The sequence below is a fragment of the Stigmatopora nigra genome, chromosome 21 (genome assembly GCF_051989575.1).
Source record: "Stigmatopora nigra isolate UIUO_SnigA chromosome 21, RoL_Snig_1.1, whole genome shotgun sequence".
NCBI classification, from domain to species: domain Eukaryota; kingdom Metazoa; phylum Chordata; class Actinopteri; order Syngnathiformes; family Syngnathidae; genus Stigmatopora; species Stigmatopora nigra.
The window spans coordinates 5,016,871-5,040,808 of NC_135528.1; the positions used below are offsets into that span (position 1 = coordinate 5,016,871).

General features: G+C 39.0%; 1 protein-coding gene across 1 annotated transcript; it reads left to right on the forward strand.

Annotated features, from left to right (window-relative positions):
* Positions 1-4,270: 4,270 nt before the first annotated feature.
* Positions 4,271-23,736, forward strand: LOC144214825 (hippocalcin-like protein 1). The gene is made up of 5 exons (XM_077743521.1): positions 4,271-4,670; positions 18,222-18,393; positions 19,077-19,358; positions 20,497-20,602; positions 20,693-23,736. The coding sequence occupies exons 2-5, from the start codon at positions 18,298-18,300 to the stop codon at positions 20,788-20,790; spliced, it is 582 nt and encodes a 193-aa protein (XP_077599647.1). The 5' UTR covers positions 4,271-4,670; positions 18,222-18,297; the 3' UTR covers positions 20,791-23,736.
* The last annotated feature ends 202 nt before the right edge of the window (positions 23,737-23,938 follow it).

A 23,938-nucleotide genomic window follows, 5' to 3' on the forward strand; every position in this document is an offset into this window, starting at 1 on the left:
TCATAGGATTATTTACTCATTACTCAAGTCACCTAAATTCATCATCATCATCCAGATTTAGTTTCTATGCAATTACCCACAAGTTCAATTCCATCTTCAAATTTCATTACTAAAACACCATGATGTGTTTAATATAATTAAAGAAAAAAAAATACCTCCCTTCATCTGTAAATAAATGCCCTTAGGTCACTATTTTTGTAAATATAATACATCTTGGTAAAAACAAAAACTTTGACACGGATTATTTGGGACATTAGAAGCAATGTGGCATAATACAGTTCATTTTTAGACCTTAGAAAAAAAATGAAGCTTACAGAAATAAGAAAATGATCATTTGCACTTTGAGCAGAGTACTTTGACAAGTGTGTGTATGTGTGTGTGTTGAGGGGGGGGGGGGGGGGGTTCCTTGTTAAAGCTCCAGACTTTCATCACGACACGCTCACTCTCCGAGTCACATTTGCAGCTTTCTCTCAAAGCATTAATATAAAAGATGACACGCTCCGTGTCTGCAACAAAGACAAAACTTCGGCTCATCATTACCAAGAAGCGAGAAACTCTCTGACTTTCAATCCCGGCAATATTTCCCATATTACCATTGTTGCTTCTATTACGAACACGGCGCTGTTTATACTAGTGGAGGGTTTAATATCGATATAATAGAAGAGCTCGTTAAAGGCAGCCAAGCGTCATTTTACCCCCATCGTGCATCGGTGCCTTTTGTCAAGTATTCCTGTGTTCGTCTTATAGGTGAGGGAACATCTTTTTCCTGACTGGAAAAGCATATTTAGACGCATTAGTGAGAGTTACTAGAAGGAATATTTGATACTGCATGGTCAAGACTGCCGAAATAAAAGAGCTCAAATGTTTTACATGCTAATTCATTTGTCAATTTCTTCAAAATGGCACTGCGATTCATTTCCATGCAGAAAATGATGCGAGAAAATGAAATATGACAGTTTACAGGTACGAGTATGGTCAAAAAAACTATGAGGGAACCTTAAAATGCCCAAAAACAGTTCCAAAATCAATAGGAAATGACAAACTGGTTTGACTCAGATCTAGTTGGCTTTAAGTTGATATATATTTATATATATATTTGTACTTTAGCCTTATTGGCTTAGACATCCAATCCATTTTGGAGAAATCATTTGACAAGGCCACGTTATGAGTAGATGCACTTTGATTTCCCTTCTGTTGCCCTTTACTCGTAACGTTAAACAATACATTTGAGTCCACTGCAATCTCATTTTTGACGATGTTAAAAGAGAATGTTGACCTTTAAAACCGACACTGCAATATGCCTCCTCCGTTCATACTCGATAGTCAATAAAACAATCATCAGGCCAAGGAAATAATTTGTTCCAATCCCAATTTGACCCAAGAGAAATTCAGGCCAGCGCAGTGCTACTCTAATTAAAGGTTAGAGTTGGACTTCCGGACTATAGAGAGCGAAAAATACTCGAAATATTCCACCTGTCGAAGAGAGAGCAGTTAGACTCTCATCTTGTTGAATGGATCGTAATTCTATAAGCAAAATTAAATGATCCACTTTCATTTCCTGAGTATTTCATTATCAATATCGCCGAGAATACGAGCTGTTCCTTAGCAACGGTGGTTAAAATGCCTACTTTGCGGGTGCCGCCCGGGTTTTGAATGGCATTTGAATGTAGTTCTTGGGGGATTTGCGACAGCTCACTGCGCATTGGTAATAAGGTGGAATGGGAATGGCTGGCAAATGGGAGGAAAGGTAAAAAAAAAAAAGTACCATTTCACACTTCAGTCCCTTGAATAACGTTAGTTGCCATCAACAGTTTTAGCTTTTTTGACTTTGCCAGGCTAAACCGGATTGGCCGCCTCACGATTTTAGAAGCCGTGAACCACGTTAGGATTTAAATGGATTGCGCGAGTCAATTGCAAGGCCTTTTAAAAGAAATTGCAGCTTTGCAGAAATGCATATGTGGCAACAAATAATCTTAGGGGTGATTCGCCAGGATCAATATCAATGATTTTACAAAAAGAAATAATACATAAACAGTGCAGTTGCCGTCCAGGAGTGAATAAATGTTCACCGCATACTTTTAATTGATAGCAAGGTGAAAAATTGAAACAAGGAGGTTTAACCGCCCTCACAAGCTTTGTTGATTTGACATTTATTCCACCCACCTCGTATAATAAGACTACATGATGAATGATATTAAATAACCAGTCATACGCTGGCCCTGAAAAAAACTTGAAAAGGTCACATTCTGAGAGGAGAAATGCAGATGTAAGATGACATCAAAGCGTCACGGTATCGTAAATCTTGACGTGTTGTCACATCAGGAAAGTCCAAAGTTTGCTTTCTTTGTATAGAATTTATCTTTTTCGGGATAAATTCCGTTGAAACCAGCTCTAAAAATTATATTCATGAGAGTTTAATATCTAAGAGAGAGAGTTTAATATCAAAGTACTGTTTAATATCTAAGTACTGTTTAATATTTAAGTACTGTTTAATATCGAAGTACTGTTTAATATCAAAGTACTGTTTAATATCTAAGTACTGTTTAATATCGAAGTACTGTTTAATATCGAAGTAGTGTTTAATATCAAAGTACTGTTTAATATCCAAGAACTGTTTAATATCTAAGTAGTGTTTAATATCTAAGTAGTGTTTAATATCTAAGTAGAGTTGAAATTAGCTCTCAAAATTATATTCATGAGAGAGAGTTTAATATTTAAATATCTACTGTTTTCAACAGTACTTAGATATTAAACTCTCTCTCATGATTATAATTTTGAGAGCTGGTTTCAACAGTAAACTCTCTTTCACCATTTGACTGACGACCAAAAGACCGGCGACCAAAACGTCCGAGCAACGGTTATGGAAGCCTGAGTTTTATGATTTCAGGAAGGTAAATTCTTGAGTCTGTCTTTCCAGCAAAATAAACTGAAGGTCAGTTTGCCAAGGCCTGATGGACATCTGACCACTCCGCCATGAGGAAGAGGTATTGCTGTTATGCAAGAGCGCCAAAAAATGCAGCAAGTGCAGAAGAGAGTAAAGTGCCAACAGAACTAAAAGGGAAGAGAGAGTCGCTGGGTAATTCAATCACGATGGTGTCCTCATTCACAAGACAGAAAGTCATGGCCGGTTAATTAAATAAGCAAAAGCTGACTTGGGTATTTTTCCGGGTTTGAAAAAATGGCCTTTCTTTAGAAATGGGATGTGCAAAGTATTTGAACTGGGAGAACTGGTGAGTTATTATAGTGTATTTGGTGGAACGGATGTTACAATTTTTCCAGCCGGGTAACAGACATGACTACTACCCATGAATGTTTCCTCTTGGCGCCACGCATGAAAATTGCTATTCTGCTCGGGCGGCTTACCGCTGCGTTTGATCTACTTTGATTGCTATGCCGACTCTCCCTCATCGAAATGCGTCGTCAATAACAGATGTCAATAAATCGCTCTTTTTGATCCCATGCGCAATTCCAACTTTGCATTCGTGGTGGGTTTTTATTCAGCGTTGGCCATAAAAACAACTTAACTCTGACGGTCGGGGTGATGGAACACAAAGGAAGTCTGAAATTGGAAAGTAGAATTGCTCCCCATTGGATGTCGTGTCAATTGAACTGATTTGTTCCAGCAGTGAAATGATATTATCACACAATGATTATGGGAGCTGAAAAAATGTATTGTTTTGATTGATGTAATGAAACACAGCAGGAACATCAAAAAAACAACCAACTGTTCGAAATGTTAATGTCATTGTGCACCATTAAGTTGCATCCACTTCTACACAAATGATAAACATGAATTACATGTTTTTTCCATATTTCTTACAAACCCTGAATGTAAACAATTAACAAGCTAACATTTTCACCACCATTGACAGTCAACTACAAAAATGCCACATTTATTAATGAACAAGTATCTTCACTTTGTTCAAAAACCACAAGAAGTAATAGCCAGTCTATATTCTTTATCCTCTGCAAAGAACAACTACTGCACTTTAGCCTATATCTTCTCCACATATGTCAGTAAACATGTATTCTAGTGACCCCTACTGGCTGAGACATATGGTATAAACACACTAATCCCCAACTACATATATAGCAATCAAACATTCAATGTTAGCAATGCATGTTTTGATAAAATACTATACGAGTATCCTGCCATTAATCTGATTGGTCCAATTTAGGAGAGAGATGGGGAGAAAAAAAGTAGGCGGAGCTTGACACCACATCTATGCCAATAGGGAAAAGGCTACCTAATTAAAGCTCAAGCAAGTACTATAATCCCGGACAGCACCACCCGATCTCCTCCCCCCCTCCCCTCGGGTTTATCATCCACTCCTCCGGCTGGCAGCATTGAAAAACACGGCGCCGTCCTCCCAGCGACCGCAGACTCCGCTAGAGGAGATCAGGCGGAACATGCTCAGCGGGATTGGGCTTGAGTAAGACTGGAGTGCTTGGTTAGAAGGGGGGGAGCAAGCTTTCCACCACCCGTGGCGAGCGCGGATGTGTGCATCCAGGAGCCACAGAAGTCGTGTCTGAAAGCGGGTCGCCATCCAGTCAGCATCACCGGACCTCCGGGAGGAAGGAAGGGGGGAAAGCACCCAGCATCCTCGCATCCGTCCGTGGCTAACCGGAGCAACGAGGACATCCTACCCTCGCTAAACGGTTTCTAGCGGGTAAGAGAGTGCTCTGTTTTGCATTTTTTATCTGGAGGAAGGTCGCAATTGTCTTGTGTGACTTGTGTCGGCAGCCAATTGGAGCTGAAACATTCACTCGCACGCAGCGTTCACTATTAATGCTTTAAAATGGATCGTTATAGCGGTTTTGTTTATTCCTACAATAGAAATACAGGGTTTTTTACTATGAATGTTCTTATATGTGATTGCACAGAAAGGAGTAGTCACTGTTTGGGACTTTTGGGAGGCGGTAATTCAAGAAATAATTGGATTTTGCTTCTATTTCTCGTCCGAGTTAATGATATGTCACTTGGGGTATGTCGGGTCACGCCCTGAAAGTCCGATTTATCGGCGCGAGTCCAACGGCGTTGTCTTTTTTAGCAATTGGCAACGATATACGTAGATGAAGTCAACAGAGGCAGCGGGTTCGCTAGAGTGAGGATGCTAATTATCACCTGTCATTGAGAGATGCCACCGACGGTCGGGATAACGAGGATGAGCTACCACGAGAAGAGTAGAGTGGGGGGTATGAATTTTCTAACTGTAGTTTGAACAGAAATTGAAGCAAGATTTGGATCTATTCAAGTTGTCAGCAGTTGGTTCATTAAAATCAAAATAATGGCAAATCATTCTTGCCATTTTTTGTGTTTTGACATACATGGTATTTTATCATTTCCAGTTCCATTGGGAAATATTTGGTGCCTAAAATAAGTGCCAAATTGTTGAAGATTGTTCAAAGTTTTGGTTAAACAATTGTGTTTTTTTGCTGTCATAATTGTCTTAAAATAAGATGCTATGCTGGTGGTTAAGAATAATATAATAAAGCAATTGTCCCTTAAGATCTAAAGTGAAACCTTCAAAGTACAGTGTTGTTGGGTTTTTTAGCAACTTGCTTATATTTAGAATTTAAGAGAGACAGAAAAGGTAGGAAATATGCTTTTTGTTTTTGATTGACACTTCAAATTGCAAAATTGGAAATGACTTCTACGAGATGGGAGTCTCAAAAGAGATGCCATGTTGGCACCTAAGCAAAAAAAATGACTATTATGCCATTTCAGGACTATAAAATCAAGAAGTGATGAACAGTCCGATATACATTGGCGAGCTGACATGGCTGAATATCAGTGCCAACGTGGGCATCATGCGGCATCGGCATGTGATGGGCGGCTTGCTTGGACAGCCGCACCATCTGAATTATGCTGCGGATGCGCTTTGAGGCCGAGGCAGCGTTTAGCTTGCATGCGCTAATCTCACAGTTACATAAGTTGGCGTCATTTGTGCGCTCGTCAGTCGGTCACCCCCCAAAAAAACCAAAACAACTGTGGTTGTTGTCGTTTTTGGGAAAAGGACTTGGGAAATGTAGGTATTTTCTTTCTTCCATATGTTGGCAAAGTGACGCCACATGTTGCCGGTGCCGACCGACCTTGATGCCGGCAGTCACGTCGGCCACGTGTCAGCACGTATGCAGAAAATAGAGGAGTAGCAAAGTCACTTTGAATGAAGGCTTGTCCCTGTAAGGGAGGTCAGTGCTGGTTTATGAGGACAAAAGCAGCAGGAGAAAATCTACTTTGCTTTCTTCCAACAGCGTGATGGATGTGGCAGGCAGACCAAGTCATCTCAGAGGACAACGTTAACCACTTTGTGGGGAAATAAGTCTTGCAAAAACATCCATATCCAAACCAGAAGGTCAAATAGAGAAAAAATCTGGCCTTTTCTTGTAAGAAAACTAGAGTATTGCTTCAGTTTTTGTACTGTACTTTGGTTCAAGAGGTTTTTCCTCCACGGTTTTTTAGTTACTTTCTCAAAATGTGTCCTTAGGATAACTTCAAAAATGCCAGATGAGTTCTTTTGAGGACGAGATGGGAGCATGTGGCTTACGGTAATTCTCCGTGCCAAGAAAGACGGCAATGCTGGGGGTTGGAAAAGAAAAAAAAGAAAAAAAAGAAAGCAATTGCCCCAAGGGAGGCCTGTCACAAAGTCTTCAACTGTTTCATCATGAAACTAGTGAGAATCCAAGAGGATTTAAAAGAGTAATTCCACCCCCATGTGACTGTTTTCATCTGCAGAAAGGGGAGGTGGAGAGGTGGGTGTGGCCAGCCTGGGCCGGTGGGGGTCTATGCATTTCCCCCTCATGATAGTTTATAATCTCTTCTGATCCCTAAGGTAGGGGAGGGGCTGGGGACGTCTGGATCTGGACCGGGATAAGGCCCGAGAGGGAGCAGACGCTGGGCTGAATGTGAGAGACGGAACTCAAGTTGCGAACAGCTGAGTCAAGGACGTCCTCGTGCTCGGCTTTGGTTCGCGTCCAGACAGTCGGTTGGTGGCCGTGTACTGGAGGTCCTCCAACTGGGAATGCTTCAGCTAAATCAAATCGGCTCTCGAATAGTCCAAGGTTAACCATGAATAAGCACTGGAATTTCATGACGTTTGGTCGCTGGTGTTTTGGTCACCAGTCAAATGTACTTAGATATTAAACTCTCTCTCTTAGATATTAAACTCTCTCATGAATATAATTTTGAGAGCTGGTTTCAACAGTAAACTCTCCATCACCATTTGACCGGCGACCAAAAGGGACCAAAAGACCTGCGACCAAACGTCCAAGCACCCTGGAATTTTTGGTTCTGAAGTTTGGGGACGTAAGTCAAATAATTCAATTGGCACTCTCGATTGCGAGTCCAAAACAAGAAACAATTTAGCCGGAAATGTTAAATAGACAGCTGCTTTGGGGCATACGACAATTGACTGTGTTAATAATTAACACTGTTCATTGTCTATGACACATAAAACTAATTTACCATTTAGTCACTGAGCAATAAAATAGTACACTTGTCTGAATTCAGATTCACACATCGCCGAAATACAGTTTTTTGTTCAAACTGACCTTTGTTGCCTTAATTAAAAGAGAACAGACGCCACAAACTGGTCAACTTCCAACACTAAAAGCCACATCAATTTCCTCCATTCTCTTTTTAGCCAACTAAGTTGTAAATAAGCCTGACCACTAACGAAACAGTACCCATCGCCCACCCAAAAAAAACCTAGAACGCGGCATTATTTTAGATTAGAATGCTAAAAGCCCATCTCGCCGCTTCAACCCGCGAGGCAATCCAATCAAAAACGGGCGCCGGCCCCAATGAATAGACGCATTCTCGACGTCACCCAGACCCAATACGAACTGAAGAACTTGAAAAGCAGCCACTGTAATCATGCACACACAAAAAAAAAGCAAATAGGCTTTCAAAGAACTGGCAGTCATTTAGAGGTTGCGCTTCTGTGGCCATTAGTAGGCTGAAAGGGCAGCCATTTAATGAAAGAGATCGACATGGTGAGACTGAAAGAAAAGGAGGCTGCGCAGACCAACGTTCCTCGTCATGAAAGGGCCGACTCAACTCAAATGGCGCACACGCTCTTCTATTCAGATCTTATCTCCAAGAGGCCTCCTTTTTTTTCTCCACAGTACGTCCATCAATTCCGCTTCATGCCATCGATGCATTGCAAGCCCCAGGAGGGAAGGGCCTATTTTTCTCTTCACTTTGCCCTTCATCTTTACCCAGATCGGATTTTATTGTCCTCTTGGTTTGAAACGACTCTTAGCATAAAAATACAGGAGTCTGACATCACTCTTTATGACAATGGTAAATGGATTTGTGGGACTATAATAGTAAATCATAAGAGTTGGTTCCAAAATTAAATATGTGAATTACTATGAGTGAAGGATAATGCTACTGGGATACAAATATAGTTATTGACAGTATGGGAAGTATGAAATAAGAAAGGTGGAAAAATTCAAATTGAGGCGGAAAGGCTAGTAAATTAAAGTCATGTGATTTTGCATCATTAAGAAATGATGCTGTATGCATAACTGGAAAAAATACTCCTTAAAAAAAGGAGTGATGCTAATTAATCACAACTAAACTGCAATTGCACAAGTATAAGTACACAAGTATAGAGAAAAATAAAGTAAAGGCAAAATAATACTCCTTAAGAAAAGAAGTGATGCCAATCCATCACAATGAAACTGCAATTGCACAAGTATAAGTACATAAGTATAGAGAAAAATAAAGTATAGGCAAAAAATACTCCATAAGAAAAGGAGTGATGCAAATTTATCACAACTAAACTGCCATTGCACAAGTATAAGTACACAACTTATATTATATATGTTAATATAAGATTGCAAAGTAACAAAAAATATCTTTGTCAATACTTTACAAAAGCCTAAATATTAGCATTATTATAGGTATCATTCATCCAAATAAATATCAATTTAAAAGGCCCATGAATAAATAAATCAATATATATATAGATGCAGTAATACTACTTAAAACCAGTAAGTGGTTTTAGTATAGTAGCATGCTGGATATATTTCTTGTACTTCACTTTTTTTTAATACACTGGAGGTTAAAGTTCTTGGTGAAAAATGTTGTGATTTTGGAGCTATTTTTTTTAAATTTACCACACCGCCTGTCACGGGTCTCTCATGGGCAATAACAGGCCAATCCCAAGAAGGAAAAGCGATCAAATGGAAGCGACATCGGCCAGCTCGGGCGTACTTCCGAGCGTGCGTAATGACTGCCGACTCATTTACGCCGTTGAGGGAGCAATCGTACTGCAAGTTTTTATTCTCTAGAGCGAAAAGCCTCGGGTCCAAGCTCGGGTGATAAATGATGAGCCGCTCTCACGTCACTTTGGATAAAACACTTGAGTTGGATCTCATTTCATTGCGCACGAGGGGCAGCACCACCTGATGTTTTTCTACTCAACTGTAGTCTCTTGTATTTAAAAAAAAAAGGAAAAAATGGATGCGCTGATGATAACACGGTAGTCTCACTTTTTTTTTTTACACACTGAGTAATACTCGGTAATTCTCACACTATGGGATCAGCCGTCGGGCTAACGTTTGTACACATGAGAGCGTATACGTGGGATGAAGAAGTAGAATTCGTAAACTGGGACGTGAGAGATCGGAAGGACTCAAGCTGTTCTTTCACGAGGTGGTGAAAGAGAGAAATGAAAGCGAGAAAATAGAGAGAAAAGATGTCCTCAGCGTAGGTTTTTTAATGGAGAAATGATGGAATTTTGATCAAATTTAACTCCATTTTTTTTCTTCTCCAGGACAATTTGAAATCCTCCCACTTTTATTTGGTCAATTTGATCATAATCAAGTTAAAAAAAGACTAAAAAACAAACTGAAATTATTATTTATGACAACATTTTGTCTGATTTTGACTCTAAAATTAAGCAGCTACACTGTTTAATTGACTTGCTCAATCTAGTGTTCAGTACAACAACGTAGGCTAAATTCAAGATTCATGTGCGGGCCAAATGTAATGATATTTTCAACATATTCCCATGAAACAATATAAAGTTTGGACGCAGCAAGCTCGGGTTAAAAATGCTGCAAAATCTTTCTAAATCTAGAAGTACCTGAATGCATGACAAAAATCCAGAAAAAAATCCCCCTAAAACCAATAAACAGTACTTTGTGTGGACGCCTCACTGATATTTAGGCTGCTACACGTCTAGTGAAAAAAAAATGCTGCTAAGAAGCCACGATGTGACAAGCGAGCCTTCAGGTGTTGAAATAGGCAAATAGCGAACGTGCCAGCGCAAAATCTGAGCCAGAGCGAGCGAAGCTGGGATTTCCTCTGATCTTTTCCAGCCTCGATCTTGAACACGAGCGAGAATCCCCCACAATGCACGGCAGCGGGCCTCTTCAGCTTCCCACATAATCTCCCATGAAGAGTGTGCGCTTTTCTCAACGGGTGCTGAAACTAGACAAGCGTCAGACTCAAGTAACAGAAAATCTGGTCCGTGACACCATCCGTAATTCAAATCTATACGTCAGAAAACCATTTTTTTATTTTAATTTTTAATTTCCATTTTTTATCGGCCACAATGTGCGATATTATCCAATCCAGAACAATCCCGATAGATAATGTCATAGATAAATGTCATAGATAGAAGCAATACCATACAATAATGATACCCTCCAAGGCCTAAAAATGTGACTGTTGCCGAGCCAATTAAAAACAAAAATGTCTATTTTTTCCACCAAAATGAATCCTAGGGGTTATGAAATATTCATGATACGTCATCGGAAAACAAAAAGTAACCGCTGAATCCATTAATATTTAAATGAAGTTATTTCCTTGGGAATCTATGGGAGAAAGTATGCAGCATCACAAGTTTGGTTGAGGCAACAAAACAGACTTGAATTGACTTCTATTTTACACTCTAATAAATGCTGATTTAATATTTGACATTTTGGGGACTTATAATTGATAATATTGCATAATTCTGGCCAGTTTTTGATTTGCAGTTTCAGTGAGTAATGTGAGAAGTTACCACTTTAGTCTTGTAGTTCTGATTTTAAGTCTATCTTTTAAAGGTAACACTGTTCATGCTGTTTTTTCTATTTGTTTTTGCGAGTATAGCATTTCTAAACTTTATGATGCATCACTGCAATGATCACCCTTGCCCTGAATTTGTGAGAGATTGCCTCCAGCTCCAAAAAGGCTGCTGCGATAATAATTACCATCTCCATCTGGGGATGTGTGTCCTCGCCACATGGCCCAATAATGTGCAACGTTCTCCTTTGTCTTGCCGATGCAACGGCGGAATTGAATTTTGAAACATTTGTTGCACTGCCTTGAAAGATATAGTCGATATATTAGTTTGGATTTGTAACTGTTAGAGGGCAAATGACAGTACAGTGAGATAGTGGATGGTTAGCCATCACTGGGTACCGTAGTGTCCTCGATATATAGATTCTCTCATTTACATGGATCGCGAATGTACTATTGGTAAATTGCCTAAGAGTCAGTTTGAATCCTGTATGGGAATTTTCTTCCGGTTCAACGACATGGCTATACATTATTTTGAATTTGCATATCTAACTCATTTAACAATCATTAGATTCTCATCAGGATTTGAGGTGAGGTGCCTAACACAAGCATGGGCAAACTACGGCCCGTGGGCCACATCCAGCCTCCAAGGCCTTTTAATCTGGCCCGCCAACGTTGTCCAATTTATTATTTCTTTCCCCAAGATGGCGTCGTCAGACGGAAGCTTGTAGCTGTGTCCACTCGTATTGGTTTTTCATGTACTACAGCCCCTCTATCTTTTTTTAAATGACATTTGAATATTTCTTAATACATTCCTTTTGACTTGACTTAGTACTTTATACTTTAATGATGAGTAATGAGTATGTTAATACTTTAGTCATTTTTTTCTGTTTATATTTCATATGTACTGTTAACGGATGCACTTTTTTATATGTATCATATCTTGTGCTGACCCGGCCCATCTGTCCAATTTTTAAAGTCAATGTGGCCCCCAGACCCTGGCCTAACATAACCCACCTATCACAGCTACTTCGATGGCGAACAGATAACAGACTTTCCGCATCTATGCTTCATTTCAGCGCCCTTTGTTAGTAATGAGACGCATCTCAGTTGCCTTTCCCTTGACCTTTTTTTGTCCTCACGACTATGACGGGTCTCCTTACAAAAGCAAACCACTTTATAGGATGCAAAATAACACTACTAAAAAGCTTTAGCAATACAAATTCTTGCCTTTATATTGAACATAATACACAACATTCAATTACGGTTCAGATTTCATCAAAAAAACCTGCTTTTTCTTTAAAAAACTGACACATTTTTGTGACTCAGTGCAGTGCGTGGGCATGCATAGCCACGGGCTGGTCCATCTCATTAAACCCGCTCGCTAATTTGTCAGAAGGGCAAAAGATTGATTGCCTACGCCAGTGTCCACAGCCAGGTTGGCATCCGGCACCCCCTGTGGTTGTTTAGTAACGGGGACAAAGGCCAATAGGCCGAACTCTGTCGTGTTTGCCACTTCCTAAAAGATCTAGAACGGTGCTACCGTGGGGATGATTGCAACATGGTGGCGAGCCAGTGGCCCATAAGCATTTAGCCCAGATCAAGCACTGGGGGGAAAAAGCTGACATTTGAGAAGGGTTGTGTTTTTTTTTTTTTTGGGGGGGGGGGGGGGGTAGGAAGATGGATAGCATGCAAAGGAAAGGGAATAAGGGAGACCACACGGGAGTAAAAAAGAGGAAAAATGTAGGTGTTGCGTGTCATTGCATCGATTGCAGAGAAGGATGGAAATAAATCTCCATTCTTTGTCGCCCCTGCAGCAGTAGAAAGCGGCGTGGGGGGGCTTTAGTGGACTAGAGGTCATTCTACCAGGTCTGGTTGTTAGTATGTGTGCCTTACAGGTCAATAATTGGACAGTATGACTTATTGTTGTTGTTTCTAGACTATATACACCACTCTGAGAAATGTGCCTGTGATTTTTAATACCTGCAGTATATGGTATTGCAAAAATTGCGGATTTATTGAAGACTAAGATGCCTAAATTTCTTATTTTGGCAATATGCCATTGACTGGTAAACACAGGAATGTATGGAAACTTTGCGAGGAGGTTTTTGCATGCTCATCATTGATAAGAGCCGTTCTGGTAATCTCTCCATAATCTGCAATGTATCTGTGGGATTACATGACAAACTCCTATGTGGACACCTGTACAAATGGCGCTCAATAGTTGAATAGATCTTGTTCAAGCAATATCTTGTCTGTCTATCCATCTGAACACTTCTGATTTCCTTCCACTTATTCTATCCACTCTCTCAAATCCATCCATCCATCTCCATTTTCCATTTTGTCATCTGTCCATCCATTGACATCCCATCCCCAACTGTCTCTTCATCTATTCATCCATCCCTTCTGTCACTCCCACTCCCGGCCTATCTAACCACCCGTTACTCAATCTATCATCCCGAAATCAGCCATCATATCTTGCTATTTGATCCTATCAAATGGTTGCATTGGACTAAATTTAAAAAAAATCACTACTCACAATCCATGTGAGGATAAGCAGTACATAAAATGAATACATGACCACATAGGGTTTAACTTCACACAATATTAGCCATCTTTAATTTAAGCACCTATCACCAGAGTGTCTCATATTCCACTTTTCAATATCATGTTCCTCCTGCAAATGAAGGTGACTCATGTCATCACATTTTTAGGAATAAAAAGAAAGCAGGCGAGAGTTGAAAACCTTTTTTTTTATGGCAAAAGGTGCGCAAGTGCAATTAAGCCTTCTCTCTTTTGAGAGGGTATTTATGAAGATGTAGTAGACGAGATGAGAGAAGCAGTCCTCATTCTTATTTTAAGCACTCCATTAACATCCCTTTTGCTTTTAATAATGCTATCCACGTGTTCTCATCTCATCTTCCCGTCCATCTTTTTTAGGTCACATAGAATGGACATAAATTGCAGACATTAAGGCCTTTAGGCAACATTTTTACAACGTTTAAGGATAATGGCGAGGACGGTAAGATTATACGTTAGACCATCTAAATAGCTTTTGTGTCATTTTGTCTTTTTTAAGTGATTTTAGTATTCCATTCGAATCGAAGGCTATTACGGATGATACTAAATTTCCTTATCTATTTGAATTAGGATTTATACTTTTTGTAGTTTCATATTAACTGTATCTTTTTATGCCTTAACTAAATTTCCTTTTCTATTTTAAATAGGATTTATCCTTTTTTGTAGTTTCATCTTAACTGTATTTTTTAGGCCTTTTTTAATAAGATTTTAAGTAAAATTACGATCAGAATTTATATTAACGACATTTAAATTTTACACATTTGCATTTATAAACCAGGGCAACATGACAGCTGGTTTAAAGTGAAAGAAAAATTCAGGTGTGAATTGATAGTACTATGATTATTGTTATGATCTGTATTTTTTTATTATTTTAAGTCTGGCAACCCAGCAGTACCGAAACACTATCTTACGATGAAGTCATCTCCAAAAGAGAGACGGCAATCGATTTTGAGGGTCATTGCGGCCATTGACATCATCGCTTGATGGACGTCAGCAAGTACACGGCACAAAGCGGCTGTTCCAGCTCGTGTAATTACGGTCATCGACGGGCGTACGATAACCGTCCGGCTATTACCTCCTTCCGGCGCGACAGAAAAATTGCACGGGACAAATTCTGTGAAATTGCCAAAGGAGAATAAAACACGGATGGGCAATTTTATGAAGAAAGCGCAGGGATGAATACACATGCCTTTTGGAGTCACTTTTTGTGTTTTGCTAGAAAAGGCACAAAGAAAAAGGCCTCCAAAAATTCCCCTTATTTCTCCATAACATTGGAGCTCTTCATCTCAATTCGCCCAACGACACGCTCTGTCGGAGTTGGCGTTCGGACCATCGCGCAGTAACGCGTGGCATAATAAAACGCCCACCTTTGGTCGATATGCTTTAATATCTGCTATTTCTCACTGCTGCCCACAGAAATCATTGCTGCTCCGCGTGAGAGGACACGATTCCTTGCTTGGACTTCTCACAGTCTTTCTTAACGCTTCTATGTATATACTCGTGTACGTTTCATTTTATGAGGGAATAAATTATATGAATACGGACTGTGACTTATGGGTTTCATTCATTCTTAATTTCAATGTTATTTATCACTAGATATTAATTTTGGACTATTTTTGGGGGGTTATTATCATTTTAATCAAGATAAATAGTAGTGTTGCATGAATGTACTGTAAAACAAAAGTGATGTAAAAGAAAGACTTCTTTTATAAGATAAATGTCAAACAAGCGGCTTGGGGGCCAAATACGGCTCACTACATCATCAAAATTCACCTTTTTATTTAGAAAAAGGAAAAACAATACAAAAAAATAAAAACTATGAAATATATAGGAGGATATTTGCAACTATGTGGCTCAAAAAGAGGATTACGTCCAATTTTAATGTCTATAAATGAAGTAACCACCATCAGAAAAGCCGTCAATTCATTAGTCCAGAATGAAACCATCAACTATGACAAAAATGAAACCATATCCATGACAAAAATGACATTGAAACCCCTGTTTTAAGAACAAATATCATTGCAGTACTACCGAACACTATTGTGCTGCCCTGCCTTAAACGGCCCATGAATAATCTACTCCCCTTTTTTCTTCATTTTCTCTTTTTCCCTACGTTTGCTTCACACTGCTTAAAAAAAGCGCTATTTTGCATTTTTCTCCTTTCTGATAAATACTTTAAGCTCCCCAATAGCGTTCTCGAAGGGGGAGGACTCCATCGATGGATGACATCATCACCCTGCCCCCATTGTAGCGGCAAAAACAAGTCACACGTGCAGATGTCGTTGACCCGCTTACAACGCTTTGGAGCAGATGTTCAAGTCTTTGCGTTTGTGCGTGTGTACGCGTCCGTGCGTGTCAATTTGCGACGAAGCCTAGGCAACAACTATCGACGGGCGAGCCAACACTTGGATGCTGGAGTCAGATTAGAGCTTTGGGGCTCAGGGTAGAAAGATGGAACGATTAAAAGACGGTAATGCAGGATTGGAAGCGGGTTTTGGGATTAGCGTGGAGAGCCAGGCGAATGTGGAAGGAAACGTCGTGAAGATAGCGAGAGTGACAACTTCGAATCAGAAGAAGAGAAATTGAGGTGGTGGGAAAATGTCAGCGATTGGAGAGCTGTGGTCGACAGCCGTCTGTCAATTTTTGGCACTCTCCAGGCTATTTGTCACAGTCAAACACCTTCTCAAGACAACGTGTTGGATTAGGAAAGGGACAAGATGCTCAATTGATGGAGTCACTGCTTGCCGAATGCCAATTAAAAACACTTTTGACCACCATTACAAAGGCAAACATTGTGGAAAATTGCTTGGTGTTGATGAAAAGACTTCATAGCGGAACAAGGACAAATAAAAGTATGCTTTTTCCCAGAAAATCTCAATTTACTTACATTTTTTCCCTTTACATTGCTTTGTTTTTAAGGGAAAGCAATGAATGAAAATCAACTGTCATGAGATTCTTTCACTAAATTATTAATTATTTTTTGCTGTTTCAACTCAATATTCCAAAATAAGGTTGTTATTTATGATTCTTTTAATATTTCCTGTCAAAGTTGATCCGTTCCCAGCTCAAACGATATCAACACCAATCCGATTTCACATCAAAATCAAATAATAAGTCTGCAATTGAACTGCAACACTTGCATTTTTAACTAAATACATAAAGCACAAACGCATATCCTGCTATGGGTACTATTGATCCCTCTCCATTCATCATTCATGCATTAAAATCCACATAATAAAGTATCCATTAGTACTATTTGCTGTTGACGCAAGGCAATTAGTGTGAGTGTTTTATATTTTAACTGAAAACTTTTTAATGAGGACGCGTTTAAGCTTTGTCAGTACAATTAAAGCAAAGATGTCTACTACTCTTCCAAGCACTTTAAAGTACACGGAACAACAACTCTACTTACAAATACTACCCCATTGGTCGATGGTCTGAATTCTAAAAGCCGCTAATAGTTCTTCCCACGGCATTTAATCAAGCATAAGCAAGTTAATATCCAAAAGGGGAGGCAAAGCAACCAATGAATTATAATGGACGGCTCTCTTATGTGCTTTGATAAATGCCTACAAGCATCAACGTCGAGCTTTTAAGCCGACTTCGCGTACACCGACTGATTTAATTCATTCCTAGTCACTCTATATCATTCTATTAGCCGGTTGAAGAGGCGTTCAAGGAGCGTGGGTTAAGACCCTCGCCATTTGGTATGCATAATTTGAGTTAGTACCTTAAATGCAACACTGTCTTTTCTTGGAATGGACACATTGTGTCGAATAGATATTATATTAGACTCAGAAGACCTTTATGGTTTTACTTAGGCGTTGTTTTTGTTATTTTTTCCTACTGTCCAGATCATTTTGAATATGTTTCAGCCAATTATTTTGATTTATTCCAGCAATGTCTTTGGCTAATGACCACGGCTCAGCAAATTGTTGCCCAGTGGTGTTTATTTACTCAAGTGCAAATGAGCTGGAGCATCTATTGTTGGGCAGGCTTTTTAAATGGGATGTTTTTTTTAACATGCTTTAGTACATTTGTGCACTATGGTCTTGCTATTTTTTTTATGCAACAAAAGTGTTGTGCTGTAGTTTAATACAGAAAAACTGATTGGATTTGGGCAGGGTTGAAAATGAATTGAATTTTGAAACAGAACAGTATTCTCTGGACTATAAGTCACACCTCAGTATAAACTATGAAGAGAAAAGTATGATTCATAGTCTGTAAAATATGGTACTTTAGACATTTTTATGTGAGCTTTTATTATTATTAAGAGTGAGGATTTAATTTCACATGAATACTTTTGTTTCCGTCAGCTTTGTGGGTCAGAAAGATTATCGACACACACCCATTGGCCGGGTCCAGTTGACTTGACACACAAACACAGCTGGCAACTGTCAACGTGATCAGTAGTTTGCGTGCGACGTCATGAGGCTGCAGGATTATTTCATGTTTTGCAAATGTCAGGTTAGCGTTTAGCTGTGTTTTATAACATTCTGTGCAAGTGGATTAGTTTGACATTAGTCCAGACGTGGAATTTGATGAATACGCCAAAGTCAAAGTTATTTACACACCTACCACTATTTATTGCCCAAGTGACACTATGACTGCATATGATTGACAGGTGTAAAAAGCCACCAACACTGCTGAAAAGCCCCCCGAAGAAAAAGGAGCGGGACCCCTTCGCTCAAGCTGTCGCCATGGGCAAACAGAACAGCAAACTGAGGCCGGAGATGCTGCAAGACCTGAGGGAGAACACAGAGTTCTCGGACCACGAACTACAGGAGTGGTATAAGGTAATTCTTCGCACAAAGTTGGGAAATAAATTCAAATAAATGGTTTATGCTCCTTATGTAATGGGATGAGCCCCATTCCGTTAAATCCATGCTGAGGACTTAAAGCAGAATATCATTAAAGTGGGAAATCATTCCAGTGCGCTGTTGAACAATCCTAATTTAAAGTCACAGAGAAATATCTCCTTAGGATCGATTTTTTTAATTCATTGTGCAATTAGAAAACAAATTTTATATTCAAAATAATATGGGAGAGATTACAAAAAAACTAAATAAAATACAGTTTATCTGTTAAATGTAGTTGCCCCAAACAACCGTTTACTATGTTTCCTACATTGCTTGTTGGATTTATTAAAACACAAACAACTTGCTTTTAAAAGTAAATTCAGACTCTAAAATGTGACCTGATGCTTCCAGTGTTTTAATCCACTGGCCAGACTGGATTAAGAGGTGAGGGCCTGTTGACCTGACCGCATGGTCCCTATTCACATATATTTATGCAGTATACGCCTGTATTAGACTTTTCTAAAGTACTTCAGAAAATGAGAAAGCTGCCATTTTGCTTTCCTCTGACCTCCTCAGGTCAGTTCCCACTTATAATGGTAACCAATGAGTCACAACTGGTTTTAAATTAGACAACAATTGCACTATAAAGCCTACAATAAATACACTTCTTCCCCCAAAAGGGTTTTTTAAAGGACTGTCCCAGTGGAACATTAAACGTGGAAGAGTTCAAGAAGATCTACGCCAACTTCTTCCCGTACGGCGACGCGTCCAAGTTTGCCGAGCACGTCTTCCGAACGTTCGACACCAACGCCGACGGTACGATCGACTTCCGGGAGTTTATCATCGCCCTGAGCGTCACGTCGAGGGGAAAGTTGGAACAGAAGCTCAAGTGGGCCTTCAGTATGTACGACCTGGACGGGAATGGCTATATCAGCCGTGACGAGATGCTGGAGATTGTACAGGTGACACATAAACACAATTTTAACGTGTAAAAAGAACCGGAATAAAACGTGATCTAGCATCCAAGTTAAAATATTGCACCAATTGTACCATCGTGGGCATGCGTGTGTCCAAGTGAGGTTTTTCTTAGGGATTACAAAGTTAAATTTAACCTGACTTTATCCCCGAGTGTGCACAATAGCGGGATTATCTTCCAACAGTTGGAGTTTGTGCACCGTGACATGAGACAATGGATTCCTCGTGTCAGTCGACATGACCGTGTTTGACGACGTGAGGAGAAAAGCAATGAGTTGAGGTCTTTTTATGAAAAATACTCACGTTCGTACCTCTTGTGAGGCTGAACCAGGGGTGGGCAAACTTTTCGGCCCAAGGGCCACATTGACTTTAAAGATTTGACAGATGTGCCTGGTCAGCACAAGATACGATACATATAAAAAAGTGCATCCGTTAACAGTACATATGAAACATAAACAGAAAAAAATGACTAAAGTATTAACTCGTCACTCATCATTAAAGTAAAAAGTATAAAGTAGAAAGTCAAGTAAAAAGGAATGTTAAAATATCATTGAAAAAAAGATAGAGGGGCTGTAAAACACGAAAAATAAATAAGAGTGGACAGATTTACTGCCACTGGCTTCCGCGTGACGGTGCCATCTTGGGAAGAAAAAAAAATTGGACAACAACGGTGCGCCGGATTAAAAATCCTAACGGGCCGGATGTGGCCCCCGGGCCGTAGTTTGCTGAGCTAGGGGGTTCGGAAAATGAATGAACAAATGCCAAATCTAATCCAACATCGTTTGTCTTGATTTTGGAGTTCAGGGGGGGTTAATGTCGTGAAGCCGAGACGCTTCCAGAGTGGAATTAACACAAACGCCCTTCCTTTCTTGAGGCGTCCTACTGATCTACTATATGTTTTACGCTCCGCTCTCCCACTGGAGCCATTTTAATGGCTCTTTAAACCAATTGTGGATCTGCACCGCAGGCTACCTCGCATAGGTTAATGTAATGCCATGCTAGGGATCGCAGCGGGAACCCGAGTGGAACCAAAGACGCATCAGATCAATAAACCCCCATCCGTTATCAGCATCAAACACACACTTCTATTAGCGCCTCAACCCCCCTATTTTGTGCACTCTCCAGGCTATCTACAAGATGGTCTCGTCCGTAATGAAGATGCCAGAGGACGAATCCACGCCTGAGAAGAGGACGGATAAGATCTTCCGACAGATGGACCTCAATAACGACGGTGAGAGTGGGATTATCGCACTCCAGATTTGCTTCCAAAATGATTTATACTATCAAAAGTCAACCTAAATGTTCCTCCATGCATTTTCAGGCAAATTATCTCTGGAGGAATTCATCAAAGGTGCCAAAAGTGACCCCTCCATTGTCCGGCTACTTCAGTGTGACCCCAGCTCGGCTTCACAATTCTAAACACCCTCCCCCCCCAAAAAAAAAAAATCACCCCCAGGAAACCCACTCACTCCCTCTTACCCACTGTGTTGCTATGACAACATTAAGGATAAATGCATGACGATTCTTTCATATCTTTTTTTTAATATTTATGTATGCAAAAGGAGGGAATTGGAGAAGGAACGTATCACTGTCATCTGTTTATTTTTGTATATGTCGGCTAATATCGAAGGACGAACGCGTACCGTACGAATCTCATGTTTCCGAACGCGCTCTCGCATCATCTAGCACACGTGTATATCATGTATATATATCTATATATATCACGTCTAATGTGTATCATAAAACCAAGCTCATTGGCAAAGGCGGTACAGTATTAAGTTGTAGTCTCATTGTTTTATTTGTATGGGATGTTCGGGCGAAGGGAATTGGAATTTATTTGGATTTAATCCTTTCATTTTCAATGTGATTAGTACTGTGTTTTTCCAAGTACTTGGCCGGTGTTATTCATTTGTATGATGGTATAGCAGAGAGGCCTTTATTTTTACAAATACATTTTTTGGAATGATATCAAGGTCACAAATGGAGAGTATTTCATAGGGGGCAGTATCTAAGTCTGGGAGTTAAAAAGGGCATGGAGAAGGTTATAATAGTCCAAATAATATAAGATAGATGCCATAAAATCACTGTCCCTACATTGCAGTTTTTCACCTATTGCAACATAACTTGGATCCTATTAACCGCGATAAACGAGGTATTACTGTAGTTTATGACTTTGGTTTATTACGGCTTGTAAGTGTCTACTGGCATTTATTCGTTAGAGTTTGAATCTAATTGAGATCAAATTGACGGAATGTCGTCATGTCTCAATTAAGTAACGATTAAAAAAGGAAGCGTGCTTTGAGAGGGGAGTTTAATTCCTCAATTGACATCAATGAGAGTAAATAGTCAGAAATATGCTAATATTATACCATTTCTACCATCGTTATGTGACCATTTTTATTTGTTTATGTTTTGTATATGATGCTTTCACCTGATTTTATCTAAACATGTCAATTGTTGCATTGAATATGACCCTAAAATGAGTTTACAGTGATATAAGGTGAATTCATAAAAGGTTGAGATCAAATACGGATTTAACATTAAAAAAATAATAATAAAAAAAAAATAGTAGCACACTACGTTTGCACAGTTCGGTTATGCGTTTGCATGTATGGAATGCTTGAGATTTATCTGGAGAGTGTTGTAATTAATATTAAATAGTTGTAATTGCATCAGGAATGCATGAACTTAAAGATAATGGAGGTGGGCGGGGTTTATTGCACGGTAGTATCTTTGTGCAGAGAAAATTGATTTGTCTTGTTTTGGCTCACAGGTCACTCACTAAGGGCTCGTTCATCACTCGCAACGTTTTAATCACCTCCTGGATTAGTCTGCTTAGCGAGCAGTTAGATGATGGGATAGGTTTTACAAGATTAGGCCGCTATTTTATTTACTAGCCCAAAAGTCTTGGGTGTGTTTATGTTCAAAATCCTCACACATATAGAGAAGCAAAAGGTTTATTTAAGTCATGATTATTATTTATTGAGTAGTGGAAAAAGTATTTAGATGATTATGGTGGAGATGAGAGTTCAGGAGGAAACTTTTGAGTCGAAAAAGATTGTAGAAAATCAGTAAAATAAAGTTTTGAGGCGCATAAGATGAGACATAATGGAAAATAATGATATTTTAAAATGTGGTGGAAAATATTGGATTATTTGTGAATTTACTGGAAATAAATGACTATAATGTGAGAAAAATCAGGTTGATTTAGTGTTGGAATCTTTCCTCTATTTTATTAGTTTTATTCTCATACAATCTTATCATTTTACAACTTATAATTAACTTTACCTGACATTCCATTGATTTTTTTGCACCTTAGTTGACAAAACCGTGTCCTTCTAATGGTTTGAATGTATTCGTATAAGTGACTTTATCCACTTAACATCCCGTCAAAAAAAATCTTCTAATTTTCATAACTCCTAACTCACATATTAGGAAGAATTATGGAATTTTTATCTCATACTTTGAACATTTCTTGTTACTTTCCATTGAAAATAGCCTCCCAATGTTTCTCGCTCAATAATACACACAAATTGTCTTGTTTTTCTTTTAAAAATTAGGAATGTACTATTTAAAGTTAAGAAAAATATCATTCTACTACATACACAACCTCTAATATAATAATGACAAACATTACAACCACTCTACAACTCAATTTCAACATAGAAATTTCAATTTCTGTTCTCTTTTCTTATTACACAACCACTTCAGCCTTTTAACTTTCTTAATGTTGCCCTTAATATACATTTATTTCTCCATTTTACTTAACTGAGGCAGGCAAAAACAATGGAACGTTTAAAATTATCTATTTTGTTGCTTTAGCATTTAGTGCATGTTGCTTCTATCAAGTGTTTTCTGTAACTAATTTTACTATTTACAAGCATGAAAAGTCACTAAAAAGCATTTCTTTCATTCGTTATGATCAGAACTCATGCATCATTTTGCATATCAGCATATTTTGGAGAGCATGAGTGTGTGTTTGAATGTTTTTTTTGTACTGTCAAGCAGTACTTGGTGAAATGTGAGCTATTTTTTATTTTATTATAAGGATTATTTTGGGGGGGAAGAGACCATGTAGCTCTACTGTCTCCTGCTGGCAAGATGAGGAACAACACTGTTTTTTTTTTATTGCCTCACATGAACGAACTTGCTCTATTTCTCATGTCAGATGATTTCTTTCTACTTTCTGATTACAAATTGCTGCACTGCAAATGCACCATTCCTCGAAATTTCTGTTGCATGAAATAAAATGATCATGTGAGGATTTCTTCTTTCGGACCTGAATTACCAATAGTGATATATTTGTTTTAAAACTGCACGTGTGGACTTTTGTGGTTTCTGGTTGGAAATAAAATTAAGATATCATCTCTTCTGTGCTGTCATTTTTTTAAAACAAATATTTTGCTCAGCAGAAGTGAAATGAGGGTTTCAATATTAAAATGGTTATACTAATTTGTACTGATTTTTTTCTTTTACTTCTCCATCTTTTGATAAAGAATAAAATCAAGCAAATGTACACTTTTGAGTAACATTTAACTATATTAGCAGCTGGGACATTCTATTGGTA